We start from the raw sequence: 15,353 nt of genomic DNA, 5'->3' as shown, positions 1-15,353 counted from the left end.
GCAAGTGCCAAAAATAATAGCAAAGGGCAGACATGACAGAAAATGATTTGGCAAGGATTTTTATCATCAAACTTTAGGCTATACAAGCATGTACAAATGTACTAAATACAATTTATGGGATCCTAGATGAACTACCTCAACTTCAGCACCAGCCCACAATAACTCAGGCATGGTTTCTTCTGGTAAGCAGTGGGAAGACCTAATTTTGCCAAATCAGGCGATTTGGTCTTAATTTAATCAAGAGAAAACGAACAGAAAATACTCAGACCAGAGAGAAGATATTTTAGAATGTACTTGTCACCTTAGGTGAGAATTGTAAGTATAAAAAATGGAATCAGGGACAATCAGTGGCAACTTATCTATATACATGAAAAATCTTCTAAGATTCTCCCTTGCCACTGTGGCCATGTCAATTATATCCTTACCGTCTGTATATACCCAGAGATCTCCAGAATTAACCCTCTTAAGAATATCACAACAGAAGGGGCACGACTGTGATCTTGATCGCCTGCAATTCTAGCAACAGATCTTTATTATCATCAAAAAAATCAATTATGCAATATCAAAGGAAAAAAATAAGAAATCCAAGAATCAATGAAGGGGGAAACTAGTACTATACACAATTACACACAATGATTTTTTTACATGCACTTACACACATCATCATTTTTTAAGGCAGCCTGCAGGTAGCCTATCCATTGACAATCTCTAAACACCAGATAAGTTGGAAACAGTTTTGAGGGTTCTAAAAGTAAAACAAGAGACAGCATTGCAAAGTTATTGCAAAAAAGATTACCGGATACATTATTACAAGCACCAATACTTTTCAGCTCTACTTTCAGTTGTTCAGAAGATCATGTCAGAGGAGGCGACAACCAACAAGTATCATAGATAATCAGAAAACTATATGAAGCACATTGGGAATCAACCCAATTTAGATTCAACAGTGCTCCCTTAAATTTAAAGGGAATGAAAAAACATCTTTACATCCCAGACCAGTCAGTAATCCCTGTTTATTTGAACCACAAACAGTGAGGTACAAGTTTTACTTATATGGTAAAGCAATACCTTGAAGTGATGACATCAACAGTTTTTAAACTTGACTCCTAGATGGAGGATACACAATAAGTTAAGATATAGTGTTTGAAAAAAGTTTGTTGTCGAAGTGAAGACGCTAGATAGAAGACCCTAAAACATTTTAAAGCAACTGGGAATCCTGGATGACATGTATGATTCCATCTCACAAAGGTATAAAGAAATCATAATATTCTCCAATCCACATGCTGCACCATCATAAGCTTTAACCATAAGTTTCAAAGTTTCAAATCTGTCAAACTTCAAGTAGCATTTGAAGCAACACATCTACCTGTCACTTCAATTTTATTTTACTGCCAATTATCTTCTTTTATTCTCCTCCATTCCAGTCACAAGAAACACATGAAGCAAGGTTATGAAGGCAAAGCAACAAAACAATCGAGGTCATAGAGTGGTCGTTATTTTCTATACTATATATTAGTTGGGAGTATGGGACTGAAATTATCGTCTATAGTATATATTAGTTGGGAGTAGGGACTGCAGTCCTATCAACTCTTGGGATGTCAAAACAGGAGAACTTTAGAGGATGTTTGCATGGTTGATGTATTATATGAAAAAAATCAAGTAACTGCTTTAAGCAGCAGAAAGATACAACATATAAGCAAAATAGAGAGGGATAAAGGGATACTGGGAAGGGGTAGGAAGAATACCATTCACATTAACATTTCAAGCACATGGCATGGTTGCAATTAGGTAGCACAATTTTACTGTTCATCTCCGTGCAAATTCCACATCCTTCTTCTCTTTCAAAATCAACATCAGTAAGATGCCTATACTCTTCATCTTTTCTTCTTCGGTACCTTTCCATGCACACTGCTTTCTGTTTTTTATCTTCAGTATCAGTGACACCCCTCCGAAGTTGCAGTAAAGAGGGATAGATAACAGCTGGACACAGAATGAATTCAGAAGCGTTAGTATAACTTAGAGTAAGTACTACATTCTACATATTCACCAAAACACTCAGACTTGGAAAGATACCATAGAATTCTCTTATGCTTGCTTTCCTTTCATGTGTAGACATGGTGGTAGTACCACACACATAAACCTGCAGAATGTGATAGGATGATGAAATCAGCAAATTTTCATGATTACAATATAAGCTAAACGCAAAGTAACAAAACATAACCTTGTAAATTAGTATTCTTAACATTCCAAGGGCTCCTGCAAGGTGACAGTCAGTCCACTGCACCAAAAATAAGAAGAGGTGTGCAGCTGGACTGTATGACATTCTCATTTGAAGGCATGCACAATCATACACCCTTGGAAAATCTGAAGCCCTGCACCTTGCATTGCATGATGGGAATTTAAGCAGAATGAGAACATAATGATAATATTAAGCAATATGGCTCAAAATATTGGAGAACACGCACTGCTGCAAGCCAGTTTTTATACAGAATGATCAACAACTATGGTTTCTTCTAGCAGTTCACTTCTATCCAAGGGCTCAAACTCAAAGAGCTAATTGTAAAACAACTGTATTAGCTACTTTTAAGACTGCTGTTTCAAAAACCACAAAGAAATGTATAGCTTATCCTCTAGCTGTTTAAGATGTCAGGTATTTACTCCACGATGAAGGTTTTCAGCATCAAGAAAAAAACAAATCTCAGGAACTTAACCAACCATTGTCTTAAGAATAGTACTGAATTATTCAAGTTACAAGCAATTTACACCGAATCTATGGATCAGTTTAACAATCCAAAAGGCATAAATGGCATAAATGTATATGTATAAGAATCAAAACACTGTAAGAATCAAAACAATGTATTCATGCATTTATTGAGCTGGGACCAGTAATTGATGATTTAATCCTAATGCTCGTATTATAGTGAAGAAAAGATGAAAAATGACACTGAATTAGATGGAACCCATGGGCCACGTGTAGTTAGATGGATAAATCTATCAAGATAATGAAAAATGCCCCACACAAACATGCAATCTTGCAATCTCTGAAAAGACACCTTGTACCCTTGCCCTACTCCAACATTACAAAACAACGTTTATTTACAAAAATGCCAATGAGAATTAAGAAATATCCAGTGTCCATTTGGGGCAAAAAGTGTCTGTAGAAGAAAAAGAACTCAACCTACTATAACCAGAAGCATTAAATGCATTACCGACTTAAGTAAGCTGAAGGAAATAACTTCAGCCAAAAGGTACAAGACTCAAAAACTAGCCTTGTCAAAAACAAAAATGCTCTTCAGGAACTAAACAAATGTTCGTCACCCAAATTATTGTTTCTTAGAAAAATCGCAAAGAGTCAAATATGGAGTTATGAAAATCAAATGCTTTAGCTAAGAGCATCTGAAGAGAAAGAACTTTGAGCTTAAGTCTTTTTTTTAAATAATAATTAAATGTCAAAATGAAAGAAACAATTGTTACATGAAACCAATGATTTCAACATCATGTAGAACAAGTAAAATAGAATCCACAATCATGATCTGAAACCCAACGTTCTAATTTTTTCAAAAAACTAAAAAGTTTTGTTTTTTGTTTTGGAAAAAAAAAGTTTCAAACTTCATGAACCATAACATTCATTCCAAGAAGAAATTAAAACAAAGACAACAAAAACATCACAAAAGAAGAGTACCCAAACCGCACAAAAGAAGAAGAAAAAAAACCTTCTTTTAAAGAAAAAAAAAAAAGACCTACAGAGTATTAGCATGTTGGATATCAGCTTCAAGCACTTGAAAACCTATGCACATCCCTCCCCCCACCCAAAACAAAATCAAATTCCCATCAATCTCCCCCAAAAGAAACCCTAATTTTTTTCTCCAAACCAGTTCTGTGACAGTCTTTGGGTCTCTCTCACTCGGAAAGAAGTATCCTCTCTCTCTCTCCCCCTCTCCATGGTGGGTGATTCTGGGTGGCGGTGACAGTGCCTATTCCATTCTAGAATCTAATCTAATTAATTTAGATGTAATTTTTGGAAAACATTTTTTATTTTCATTTTATTTTTTTCCGCTTTTTGAAAAGGTTTTGTTCCCCACTTTTCTTTCAACTTTGCTTTCGGTAACGCGCACTCGTTTCTTTATTTTTCTCTCTTTTTTGTTTGCCATTCTTTCTTCTAATTATGTATAAAGTTTTTTTTTTTTCTGAAATTAATGTCTCTAACAGAGGTAATAAAGATTTTTTTTTTCATTTCTTTGATAATAAATAAAATTTAAAAATATTATTTGAATTTAAATCAAATTTTTATTTAATTTAATCTAAATTAAAATTTATTGTTTAGTTCATCGATTTTTTTTGTTATTTATATATTATTTAAAAATATTTAAATAATTTTAAACATAAAATAATTATTTTTATTTTATACAATTTAAAATAATATATAAAAATGAATAAAATATATAATTTGATTTTTTTATTTTTCATTTTTTGATTTATAATTAATTTTAAATTTAATTCAAATAAACAAATCAATCCAAATTAAATATCACAATTTTAATTCAATTTTTAATTTTTTATATTTTTTCTCACATTAATTTATAAGTTATGACTAAAACTCCAAGAAGAAAATAACATAAATAGGAGAATGATAAGATTTAATATTACTTTTAGGTAAAATATTGTTCAAATCAATGAAGAAGAAAGTAAATAATGCTATTAACTTAATCTTGTAATTGACATGTAAAGACAAATAGAAATTGACACAATGTATGTCAAATGTCAATAAGATGAAGGGTTAATCAAGCAACTATAATTTTGTCAAAAAATGAGGAAATTAAAAACATTATCACACCTAATTGTTGGTTAATAGAATAAACAAATAGTTTAACTACATGAGGAGTTGGTGAGTTGGCATATAAACTATAAATGAGTAAATTCCAAACCTCAACCATAACTATGATACTATATAATTAGCCAATATTTGTTATGGTTCATCATTAAACATTATGTAATATTTTTTAATATTTAAATAAATTAAAATTAAAATTTTATTATCGAAACTAAGAGTTTAATATTTTATTTATAGATCATAGATAATATGAATATGTTGAATATGTTGATGCCCCGATATCAAACACGCAACTAATATTTTAAATGAACATTTGTCATAAGTTTTAATAAAAAAATATTAGTTGATGGATGCTTATAAATATTAGAAAAACAACTAATAGGTAAATTATAAATGTCAAACTTACATTAATTTATTTTTTATATGATACCAATTATAATTGTGTCAATTTCTATTTGTCAATATAAATGATTTTTTTTATGAGATTGTTAATTTTGACTTAATATAATTTTTTTTTATTTTTCATACAGTCAATTTTAAAATAATGAGATATAAAATTTAATTTATTGTTGTTGTATATTATTATAAGAAAAAAAGGGGAAGGCGTTTTTTTTTTTTTTGTTTAATACTAAAAATTAATTTCATTGATATTTTAACTATTTATTTTTCTATTTCGTGTATTAAAAATATAAATAATAAATAATAAAAACATAAATCAAACCCCATTTAAACAAATTTAGGGCTTTTAAATGCAAAGAGAACGATCAAACCTAGGGGGGCTCGGCCTGATAAGAAAAATATGGGCTTAGGCCCATTTTTTTTAAACATTTAAAATACCAAATTATCCACAAAGCTATTCCTAATTTACGAAATAGTCTCTAAGTTCAAAATTCTGTTCATCGGCTCCAACCTGAGGCTGTTGTTGGCTTGTTGCAACCGCGATAACCACGAAAACTGTTCGGACAATAATTTCCTCTCATCTCCCAAAATGAAAACCCTAATTTTTAAAAGTCCAATTAAAATCAAAATCTTAAACTCCCAAATTTCGCCTTCAATTTTCCCCTTCCGTGCTCCATCACGCCAAAATGTAAGGTTCCGTCACTTGTACCGTAGAAAATGCTTCCAAATCCACGGAAGCCTCAATGTCTCTCCAGCCAAGGCTTCTTTATCAGCTGAATCCTCGAATTTCGGCGGCTGGGACGATTATGAACTCGGTAGTTGGTCTACTAACCCCGGTGAGTCAACTCAGTTGCGTAATTTCCTTGTTTCTATCGGAATTGACGATAAGAAACTTGTCTTTATGTTTTTATTGGGGCTTGTTTGTGCCTTGGCGATCTCTAGGGTTAGAGTCTCCACAATTATCATATTTCCAGCTTCTGTTTTGGTTTTTGGTATTGGGTTTTCAGTTGGGTTTGTTAAAGGAGGGAGTTTCAATGAGCTAAGTTTAAATAAGAGGAGGTCAAAGGAAGAATATTTAAGAGTTTATAGCGAGAAATTGAAGAATTTAGTGGATTTTTTTGATGGGTTTGATGTTAAAGTTAATAATTTGAAGAATAATATAATAAGAGCTATTGATTCTAACAGAATTACTATAGGTGATTTGGAGAATTATGCTAGTTTAGTGGAATCAATGAGGGCATCGGCTTCAAGTGCTAGAAATGTTGTTGAAGCTTCTATGGATAACGTGGGGAACTCTTATAGAGAGAACCAGAAACCATCAGGTAGAAAAAAGGAGGTTGGTGAAGTTGGGTTTGAGTTGTTACACTTTCTTGGGAGTTTGTTTGGTGAAAAATTGGTAGCTTCAAAGCCTAATAGAGTAAAAGATGATGTTAAGTCAGAGAGCGTGGATTCTGATTTAAATAATCAAACTCGAGGAGATGTTTCCTTGCCTGTTCTTGAAGATAGGGTTTTTAGTTCACCTAGTAACAGCAAAAGAGTTTTAAGTCAGGGTTTTGCTCAAGATTCTTTGAATAAGTCCGCTTTGAATCAAGATAGAGATAGGAGGATAGATATAAATTTGGAGAACGGGAAAATAAGGTCTGAGTTTTTGGGTGGAAGATCTAAGAGATTTGTTGATAGTGAAGAGTATAATTATGAGAGTAACAGATTGCAGTTTGTGAATACTCATGACATCTCTTTCAACACAAGTCATGACAATGAGAGTAAAAAATGGAAATCCAATGATAATCTACTTGATTCTGTGGATTTAAGTGTCAGATTGAAACATACGAAAACTGAAGCTTCATTTGTGCATGAGCAGCTCCTCCAGAAATCTAGTATATCTTACAGGTCTGCCTACAACCCAGAGAAGAGTGAGAATGAGGCATATGGAAAAAGGCAGTGCTATGAAGGTGATTCCCACTTGACTAATCACCTATCTGCACATGAGAATGAGGTCAGTTCTTCTTCATCATCAAAGTTTGCTGATGATGTGCTTTTCGATAAGTATCTCACAGAAGCTAGTGAACTTCTGAAAGAAGCCAAAGAGTGTATGAGGGGTACACATGATGAAGAGCATGTAGAAGTCATCTTGAATAGGTCTGCCACGTTACTCTCTCAGGCCATTGCAATGAAACCCATGAGCCTGTTGGCTGTGGGCCAGTTAGGTAACACTTATCTTCTTCATGGAGAATTGAAACTACATGTCAGTCGGGAGCTGAGAACTCTTCTTGCTAGAAATGATCCCATAATTGGTGAGAGGACACCAGGAAGATTACTAAATGGACTAGTTAATCAATTTTCGAGTAGAGATAAAATGGTATCCCTCCTAGTTAGTGTTTGTGAAGAGTGTGAAGAGCTCCTTGTGAGTGCTGGCCGAAAATATCGGCTGGCACTATCAATTGATGGAGATGATGTGAGATCCCTGTATAATTGGGGTCTTGCTCTGTCATTTCGTGCACAGTTGATTGCAGACATAGGACCGGTAAGCATTTCCTTCAACTGCAATTTAATTTGTTGTCTGTTGTATAGATTTTCTTGGTCGAAAGGGAAACAATTTGATCAACTTTATGATGGCTGATCTTCATCAGGCTTAGATCATTTACACTTTTTTTTGTGGGGGTGGGGGTGTTTTTGATGGGTGCTTACAATTGTTTATTGCAGAATGTTATAACGTTGGATTATATTTTTCCAATTTCAGGAAGCAGCTTTTGATGCTGACAAACTATTCTTAGCTGCCATTGATAAATTTGATGCCATGATGACTAGAGGCAATGTTCATGCACCTGATGGTATGTCTAATTTTTTTGTCAGTCTAGAAGTGTGATGTTACAATGTTGATATGTTAACTGAATTAAAACTCCTATGACCATTGACAACTGATTTATGGCCAACAACAATTTAACTGAACATAACCACAAAATAGATTATGTTCTGCAATGTGCTAATTAAAGTGAAGTCATTTTTTATTGAGTTAAGAAAACCATTTATGTTAGACTCTAAATGGTATTAAAATGTAGAAGTCCCTAAAATTTATCTTAGCACTTGGCTGAGTGTCTACATCATTATGTCTTCTGTGTATTTTAAGGATTATGGGAATAGAGCAGTCTCTATTTGCTGGACGACAAGTCTAGTTTAATATACATTGAATGAATAGTGCACATGGAACTCCCCTTACTCTTGCATATGTTTGAACTACAGCCCTCTTTAGATGGGGAGCCATATTGCAGCAAAGATCTCGCTTAAGGCCCAGTAATAGTAAAGAGAAGGTGAAGTTGCTACAGCAGGCGAAGAGGTTTTATGAAGATGCACTCCATGTGGACTCCAAAAATCTGCAAGTAAGAGATGCCTTATCATCATGTATATCTGAGCTCAACTATAAGTATTTTTAGTCATTACGATAGCAGTCATGAAAACTTCAATGATTCATTCTGTCTAAACTTTCTCTGCTTGCCCTCATTTTTTGGTGTGTTCTTTTTTCTTTCTCATGCAAAATACAATGTGCATGACTTCTTGTCATCATGTAAAATAAACAATAATATTGATAATAAGAAAAATTTTGAATATACATCTTCTAATAATTTTCTTGCATACCATGAAATTAGCTAACTGCAGTACGTCACTAAACATCCCAAGGGTGTCTAGGTTTATGGACACTTGCGATTCGCTGTTAAATTCTGTTGACTGTAGGAATGTCCTTATAGGATCCCATGCTCCAAATATTTGGACCTCCTTGGATGATGTTCTTTTATATGGTTTCTCGAGTTTGATATCTCTTTATTCATTTTCAAAGATCTGGTTAATGCTTATCACGCAAGATACTACTTTATAATAAAAACTTAATGGATCTAGTATTTTCTAGAATTCTACAAGTTTGACATTTCTTTAGGGTCCTTGTCACCAGAGAGACAAGGTCTAATTGATGAAATAAACATATGCCATTTCTTGAATTCAAAATCAAGCTATATAATGAATGTCTTTAGCCGCTAGCAAGATTTATATTGTGATACATGGTCTTGAATCTGTTTGATTTTTGGCATAACTTGGGACAAAAAGGAATTAAGCAGTGAGAAAACTCCTGTCCAAAGGATTTTGTTGGAAGCTCTAGAAACCATGCATTAAAGTCATAAATGTCTGCATTAAGTCAATTACTTGCAGCCAGGTTGATTTTCTTTTAGAATTCTGGATCTCACTGAATTAATACATTTGAATCATATCACCAAATATAGGTTTAATTATGGATTTCTTAGTATTTTTGGTGTTATGTTCTGGATCCAGCTTCAATACTACCCTAAGCCATAGTCCTCAAATGCTCCCGGAAAACTTTCATCATTCCAGCGAAGGTAACAATCCCAGCCAAAGTTCCATCCTCTTCGACAACCCACACATAACTTACACGGTGTGCAAGCGCCTGAATCATCACTGCCACCAACGAGCTCCATGGATAGCACACAATTGCCTCTGATCTCCTCACCACCCTAGCTGAATACCCGCCTGACCTCCAACTCCTCCCCACCCCAAACTCCTCATCAGACGAAGAGGAATAAGATGATGAAAATGAAGCTCCTGATGAGATCTCTGAATCTTCTTCCATCAATTCCAAAGCTTGCTCCAAATTCCTCTCTTGCAACCTCTCTTTCACCAACTGAACTATATCCTCCGGGGGTCCACCGCAGTCTATATAAGCCATCAAATCACCAGCCGAAAGGGTAGCAATGGCAGCTACTACATCCTCATCACAAGAATTCAACGTGAATGGCGAAATTTCGCCAATCAACTTGCCGTCACGGTCGACAATAGCAACTGAAGTTTGCATCTCATGAGACCGAGCAATGAAGGGTAAGGCCAAAGATGCCGGATCATCATAATGGACGGCCAAGATGTTCTGTGCATCGATGATGTCAAGGGAGTTGATTGGATTAATAGGAGTGGGGCAGAAAAGGCCAATGGAATTCAGAAGGTAACGAATTATGTCTTCTTGAGTGAGCCAACAATATTGGCTGCTGTTATGAAGGGTTGAATTAGACACAGTTTTTTGAAGAAGCTTTTTTCTTGAATTCCTGTTGCCGATTTCTAACGGTATCACGAGATTTTGTGCTCCTTCCAGAATCAAATCTATCCCTTCCACCAAGCTGAAAAATCATACAACAATCCAATTAGATACATAGAAAAAAACAAATATAACGGATGGGGTTCTTCACCATATCTTAAGAAACTGAAAAAATAAATACCGAAACAGAAAAAAAAAAAAAAAAAAACGCGTCATTAAGAAGAAAAGAAAAAAAAAAAAAACCGACCTTGCTTTAGGTTCCAAATGTCGGACAAGGCCAGGTGCCTTAGGAATTAGGACAGAAACTGGAGCCTGAAGAGCAGTTCCAGGATTCGACAGGTTTTCTTCCTTACATAAGAAACAAATGATATCCACCATGCAAACTTTGCCTATACAATCATGACGATTATCACAGTTCCAAACACTGATATAGTTGTCTCCGAATCTCTTCAACGCCGACAACGCGTCGCCAACCGTGGCGGATATAGAGAGGAACCTCAACGCAGGCTTCCCAAGGCATAGGTCGGATACCTCACCCGCCAATAAACTCACTGCCATGCACGACCGGAGAGTAAATGAGAACTTTTCTGCTTTTTTTTTTTTTAGTGCTAATGGATGTTTCTGGAGAAGATGGTGATTTGAACAAAGAGTTGGAGAAATTTTCGCTAGGATTGTATGATATTTATAGGAAGTTGGTTACCGGGAATACCCGGTCAGCCGGGTAATAATTTTTGGAACGCGTTTGGGTTGAAGTGGGATTGGGCCCGAATCATAAGCGTTTTTCAAATGACAAATAGAGCATATACGATGATGGTACTTATTGTAAAACGTAAGTATCAATGTGTTTCTTAAGTAGTATATAATATAAGTATCAATGTGTTTTTAAAATGAGAGGTGCTAAATGCACCAAGTCTTTTTTCTTTGCACTTTTTTTTTCCAAATTTTTTAAAATAAAATTATTTAATTATCTCTTTTTTTTTCATATAAAATTTTCAAAATAAATTTTTGAAAAATCATATAACTTTTTGAAAATAAATGTTTTCAAAAATGAATTTTAGAAAAATCAAATAATTTTTTGGAAATCTATTGCCGAGAAATAGGAAACTAAAAATTTAAGAAACATTTTAATAAAAGTTTTACTATTTTACCTTTCGAAAATGAATTTTCAAAAAATTATAAAATTTTTCGAAAAGTTTTATGATTTTTTAAAAATTTATTTCCGAAAAATTAGATAATTTTTCAAAAATCCATTTTTAGAAGGTTATAAAACTTTAGAAAGTTGTAAGAAAGATAATTAAATAATTTTATTTATGAAATATTAAAAAAGTTAAGGTATGAAAAGAAAAAAATGAGAGTGCATTAAGCATCTCTTTTTTTTTAATTCTTCACCTCAAAGGTTGATTATCTATCAAAAAAGAGGAAAGCAAATCAACGTTAGATGACGTTCAATCATAAATCATATTTTTTTTACCATAAAAGCATTTTCATCAAAAATTTAAATTAAATTTAAATTACTCATATGAATTGTCATCCAAAAAACATGTTTAAATATTTTAATTAATGAGGATCCTTCTTAACACGGCTGAAAACGTGAGGACCTTATTGTCGCCAAGACACAAACAAATGATGCTGAAGATTTGACCTTGACCCATTCGAATGGCATTTCAGGATCCAAGACTTGAGGTCTTATTTGGCTTCTCGAAACTGTGCAGGACATGATTTTGACTTATAATTTTGATTAACAACTATGATTTGCAAATTTGTGACTTCAGTTCAAAGATTTAGATTGGGTTTTATAAGAGCAATAGTGTGGAGATTTACACATAATTTATAAGATAATCAAATTTAATTCAAAGATGTTTCAACAACAGGGATTCGTACTAGTGAAAGACATATGCGGACTATCCTTTTCTTTAAGCAGGATATATTTTTACGCAACGATTCCATTGATGCAAAACTTTTCCAAGACAACGGGGAACTACAGATCAAAAGGTTCGAATATTGTTGTGGGCTTCACTCTCTGCAGGAGCTGAAAAATTAGATGCCATGGCCGCTATGGCTACCTCTCTTTTTCACATGTTTCATTCCTGTTTGCATGCAATAATTGCTTAAAAATAACAGTGGTATTCCATTTCTTTAATCTGGGTTTGCTGACTGGTAGCTGTAATCCTGTCCTGGTTTAGTGAATGATTGAGAAAGAACAATTTAAAGAAATTGTCCTGGTATTCCATCACTCCTCAGTCATCATAAGCTCCGTGAACATTAGTCACATCCACAGCTGAGATCACTTTTAGGCCTTCCTGGCCTAGTATTGGCCATTGACTGTTGTTCATCGAATCGAATATCTACCACATGACTTCAACTACTAAACGAGCTTTCAGCTGATCACTGGGACATGCAGAAAAAACAATTTCCAACTACTACTGTATATAATAGTAATTCTTTTGAATCTGGTCCTGCAGTTGTTTCATTTCTTTTTCCAACAACTAAATTAAAGATCAGGACTTTCTCCTCCATAAGTTTAGGGTTCAACCTGGGCAGGCAGCTTCTTCCTAGTTCCTCCCAATGAAAGGGAAAAAAGAGACGGAGAGAAACCTAGCTAGAGCTCATTTGTGAACATTTATCATCTGTATATTGACATGCAAAATAAAATTCTTTTCAAATTTACTTATGCCTGTGTTATATACATAGAACAATGGATCCAATTCAATCGGACAAGGTGCCATTAGAAAGAAAGAAACCATCCTAGTCAGTTTTCTCGAGCAGTAATCCATTTATAATATATATATATATATATAAAAAATATTGAAAGATTTATTGATGTTCAAGAGAAAGTTTTAGAGTATTTAGGTAAAACTTTAAATTTTTTTGTTTTCACTTGTTAAGAGTGCCTGAAGATTTTTTCAAATATCCAAAAAATTTGTTTCTTAAATTTTATTGTTTTTCATTTTTTTTAAGTGTCCAAAACATCATAAATCAAGCTTTGGATCTGCCACTGATAATCACATCAATTCTTCACCAAGCGAGAGCAACATGATCTTTAGTCTTTATTATATACATACATACATATATATATATATACACATAAATACATATAATTAAACATCTAATTTAAAATCAATTGATAATAAATGAAGATAATCTATTTTAATAAGCTTACATTACGCATAAACGAAGATTGAAGAAACCTATTACGAAAAATTAATTGACAATAAATTAAGAAATCTAACTTGAATATAAAATTATTATATGTGAGATAACTTACTTTAACATATCATAATCATATATAAGCGAATATAAAATAAATTTATCACGTGATAAATTAAAAAAAGTAATAGAAAAAAATCTTAATTTTGATATAATACTAAACATTTAATTTAAAATTAATTGATAATAAATATAAAAATCTAATTTACATATAAAATTATAAAATATTAAAATTTTATTAGATATAAAATAATTTACTGTAACATATATATATTTACTGAAACTTTGACACCTTATCTATGTCTGCATGAGTTGTAATATCTTATTTATATATTCATGAGTTATAATTATAAATTATTTTAATTGATTTCCCTTAAAATTTCTGGCCACAAATTATAGAGGATAAGATAAACTTGTTTAACAATGCTTTAAAAAGCTCCTAGTTGTCTAACAATGCTTTTAAAAAGGTCCTTCAAACAAAAAAACAATGCTTTAAAATAACATATTTTATATTATATTAAAAATTTTATAAGAACAATATTTTTTTCACATATTGGTTCATTCACATCGGTCCAAAAAAAGAATGATTTACATGAAGAATATTGAAAAAGATTTACACATTACCCCATGAAAATGACCTAGTTTTGATTATGAACAACAACATTTTTTAGTGTGTATGTAGCTTTTGATTAGTGAGGCTTCGCTAAGGTGTGACGTTCACAAATCTTTATTATATTAAATTATAAAATTTTGGCATTTTTTTAATCAAAATTTCATCAAAATATTTTTATTACATTCATTTTATTATATATAATCTTTTGGATATTTTTTAAAGAGAAAAATTTTACTAATCATATCAAATATGAAAATTTAATAAAATATCCAATGAACATTTCTTTCAACAACTTATTATATTAAATCCATCAACTAATCATATTGATTTTTCAAATAATTTAAACAAAATCATTTTTTATTACTCAAACTCAAACAATTATCACTTTCGAACAGGAATCGATATTTTAAGGAATTTTAGTGTATTTATCTTATTATCAATCATGTTAGTGATAAAAGTTAATTTGAATTTAAATAATTTTAATTAAAATATTTACGTCTTTAATTTTATATTACTTTCTAGTTTAGAATATAGTTATATTTAAGATTTTAATTTTTTTAACTTTAAATTGGATTTAAGACATTTTTAAGTGTCTTTTTTTCATTTTATTTTAAATTATATATCAATTGTGTTTGAATAATGGTTGAATTTAGATAATGAATCGACATTGATCTTTCTTTTTTATTTTAAGAAAAAAAAAAATCAAGCCTTATTTAGAAACGGGTGCAAAGGAGCAGCCGAATCGCCTGCTGCGTCAGCGCTGACGTTTTTTGAATTCAACCGGATGTGGTCCCACAAAATCTGACGTGGCTAATTACAAGACAAAAACAAAATGGAATGGGGGCAGTGCACCGAGTGTCCTTGCTACATGTCAGATTAAGGACACGTGTGGGTAATAATCAGTCATGACTTCCGTGTTTAGGACGCGTTTGGTTTCACTTGATAAAGAATATCCAAAGGGGTAGAAGCTATTCAAGAGGTGAAACCAAACGATTCGTTGTCCCAACCGCACATGTAATCGTAGTACTGTACTCATCCGTACGTACGTTAGAACAATATGCCATGTATTCACTTATTATTGAAGGTGTTGGTATTTTTAAGTGATAAATCATAACCCAAATGATTAATGAAAATGGAAGAAGAGAAAAATAGGGCTTTTGCAGCAAAGACTTGAAAAATAAAACTTTCCTGATCTTGAATTTCAGAAAATTTTG

The 15,353-nt window shown here is 32.6% G+C and overlaps 2 protein-coding genes and 1 pseudogene across 3 annotated transcripts; 1 reads left to right on the top strand and 2 right to left on the bottom strand.

The window, feature by feature from the left end:
* Positions 1–33: 33 nt before the first annotated feature.
* On the bottom strand, positions 34–4,158 carry LOC111280754 (E3 ubiquitin-protein ligase AIRP2-like; annotated as a pseudogene). The gene is made up of 5 exons (XR_016335172.1): positions 3,745–4,158; positions 2,222–2,378; positions 2,074–2,140; positions 1,746–1,980; positions 34–508 (listed from the first exon to the last, which is right to left on the bottom strand). The product of XR_016335172.1 is annotated as an E3 ubiquitin-protein ligase AIRP2-like (transcript).
* A 1,523-nt stretch (positions 4,159–5,681) lies between these two features.
* Positions 5,682–8,835, top strand: LOC111280325 (uncharacterized). The gene is made up of 3 exons (XM_022867584.2): positions 5,682–7,754; positions 7,971–8,061; positions 8,471–8,835. The coding sequence occupies exons 1-3, from the start codon at positions 5,820–5,822 to the stop codon at positions 8,659–8,661; spliced, it is 2,217 nt and encodes a 738-aa protein (XP_022723319.2). The 5' UTR covers positions 5,682–5,819; the 3' UTR covers positions 8,662–8,835.
* A 524-nt stretch (positions 8,836–9,359) lies between these two features.
* On the bottom strand, positions 9,360–10,971 carry LOC111280326 (CBS domain-containing protein CBSX5-like). The gene is made up of 2 exons (XM_022867585.2): positions 10,567–10,971; positions 9,360–10,401 (listed from the first exon to the last, which is right to left on the bottom strand). The coding sequence occupies exons 1-2, from the start codon at positions 10,875–10,877 to the stop codon at positions 9,561–9,563; spliced, it is 1,152 nt and encodes a 383-aa protein (XP_022723320.2). The 5' UTR covers positions 10,878–10,971; the 3' UTR covers positions 9,360–9,560.
* Between the last annotated feature and the right edge of the window lie 4,382 nt (positions 10,972–15,353).

The sequence above is a fragment of the Durio zibethinus genome, chromosome 28 (assembly GCF_047325235.1).
Source record: "Durio zibethinus cultivar Kanyao isolate XHJ-2024 chromosome 28, ASM4732523v1, whole genome shotgun sequence".
Taxonomy (NCBI): domain Eukaryota; kingdom Viridiplantae; phylum Streptophyta; class Magnoliopsida; order Malvales; family Malvaceae; genus Durio; species Durio zibethinus.
The sequence above is the reverse complement of the archived record's forward strand: the minus strand, read 5'-3'. Positions and strand labels throughout refer to the sequence as shown.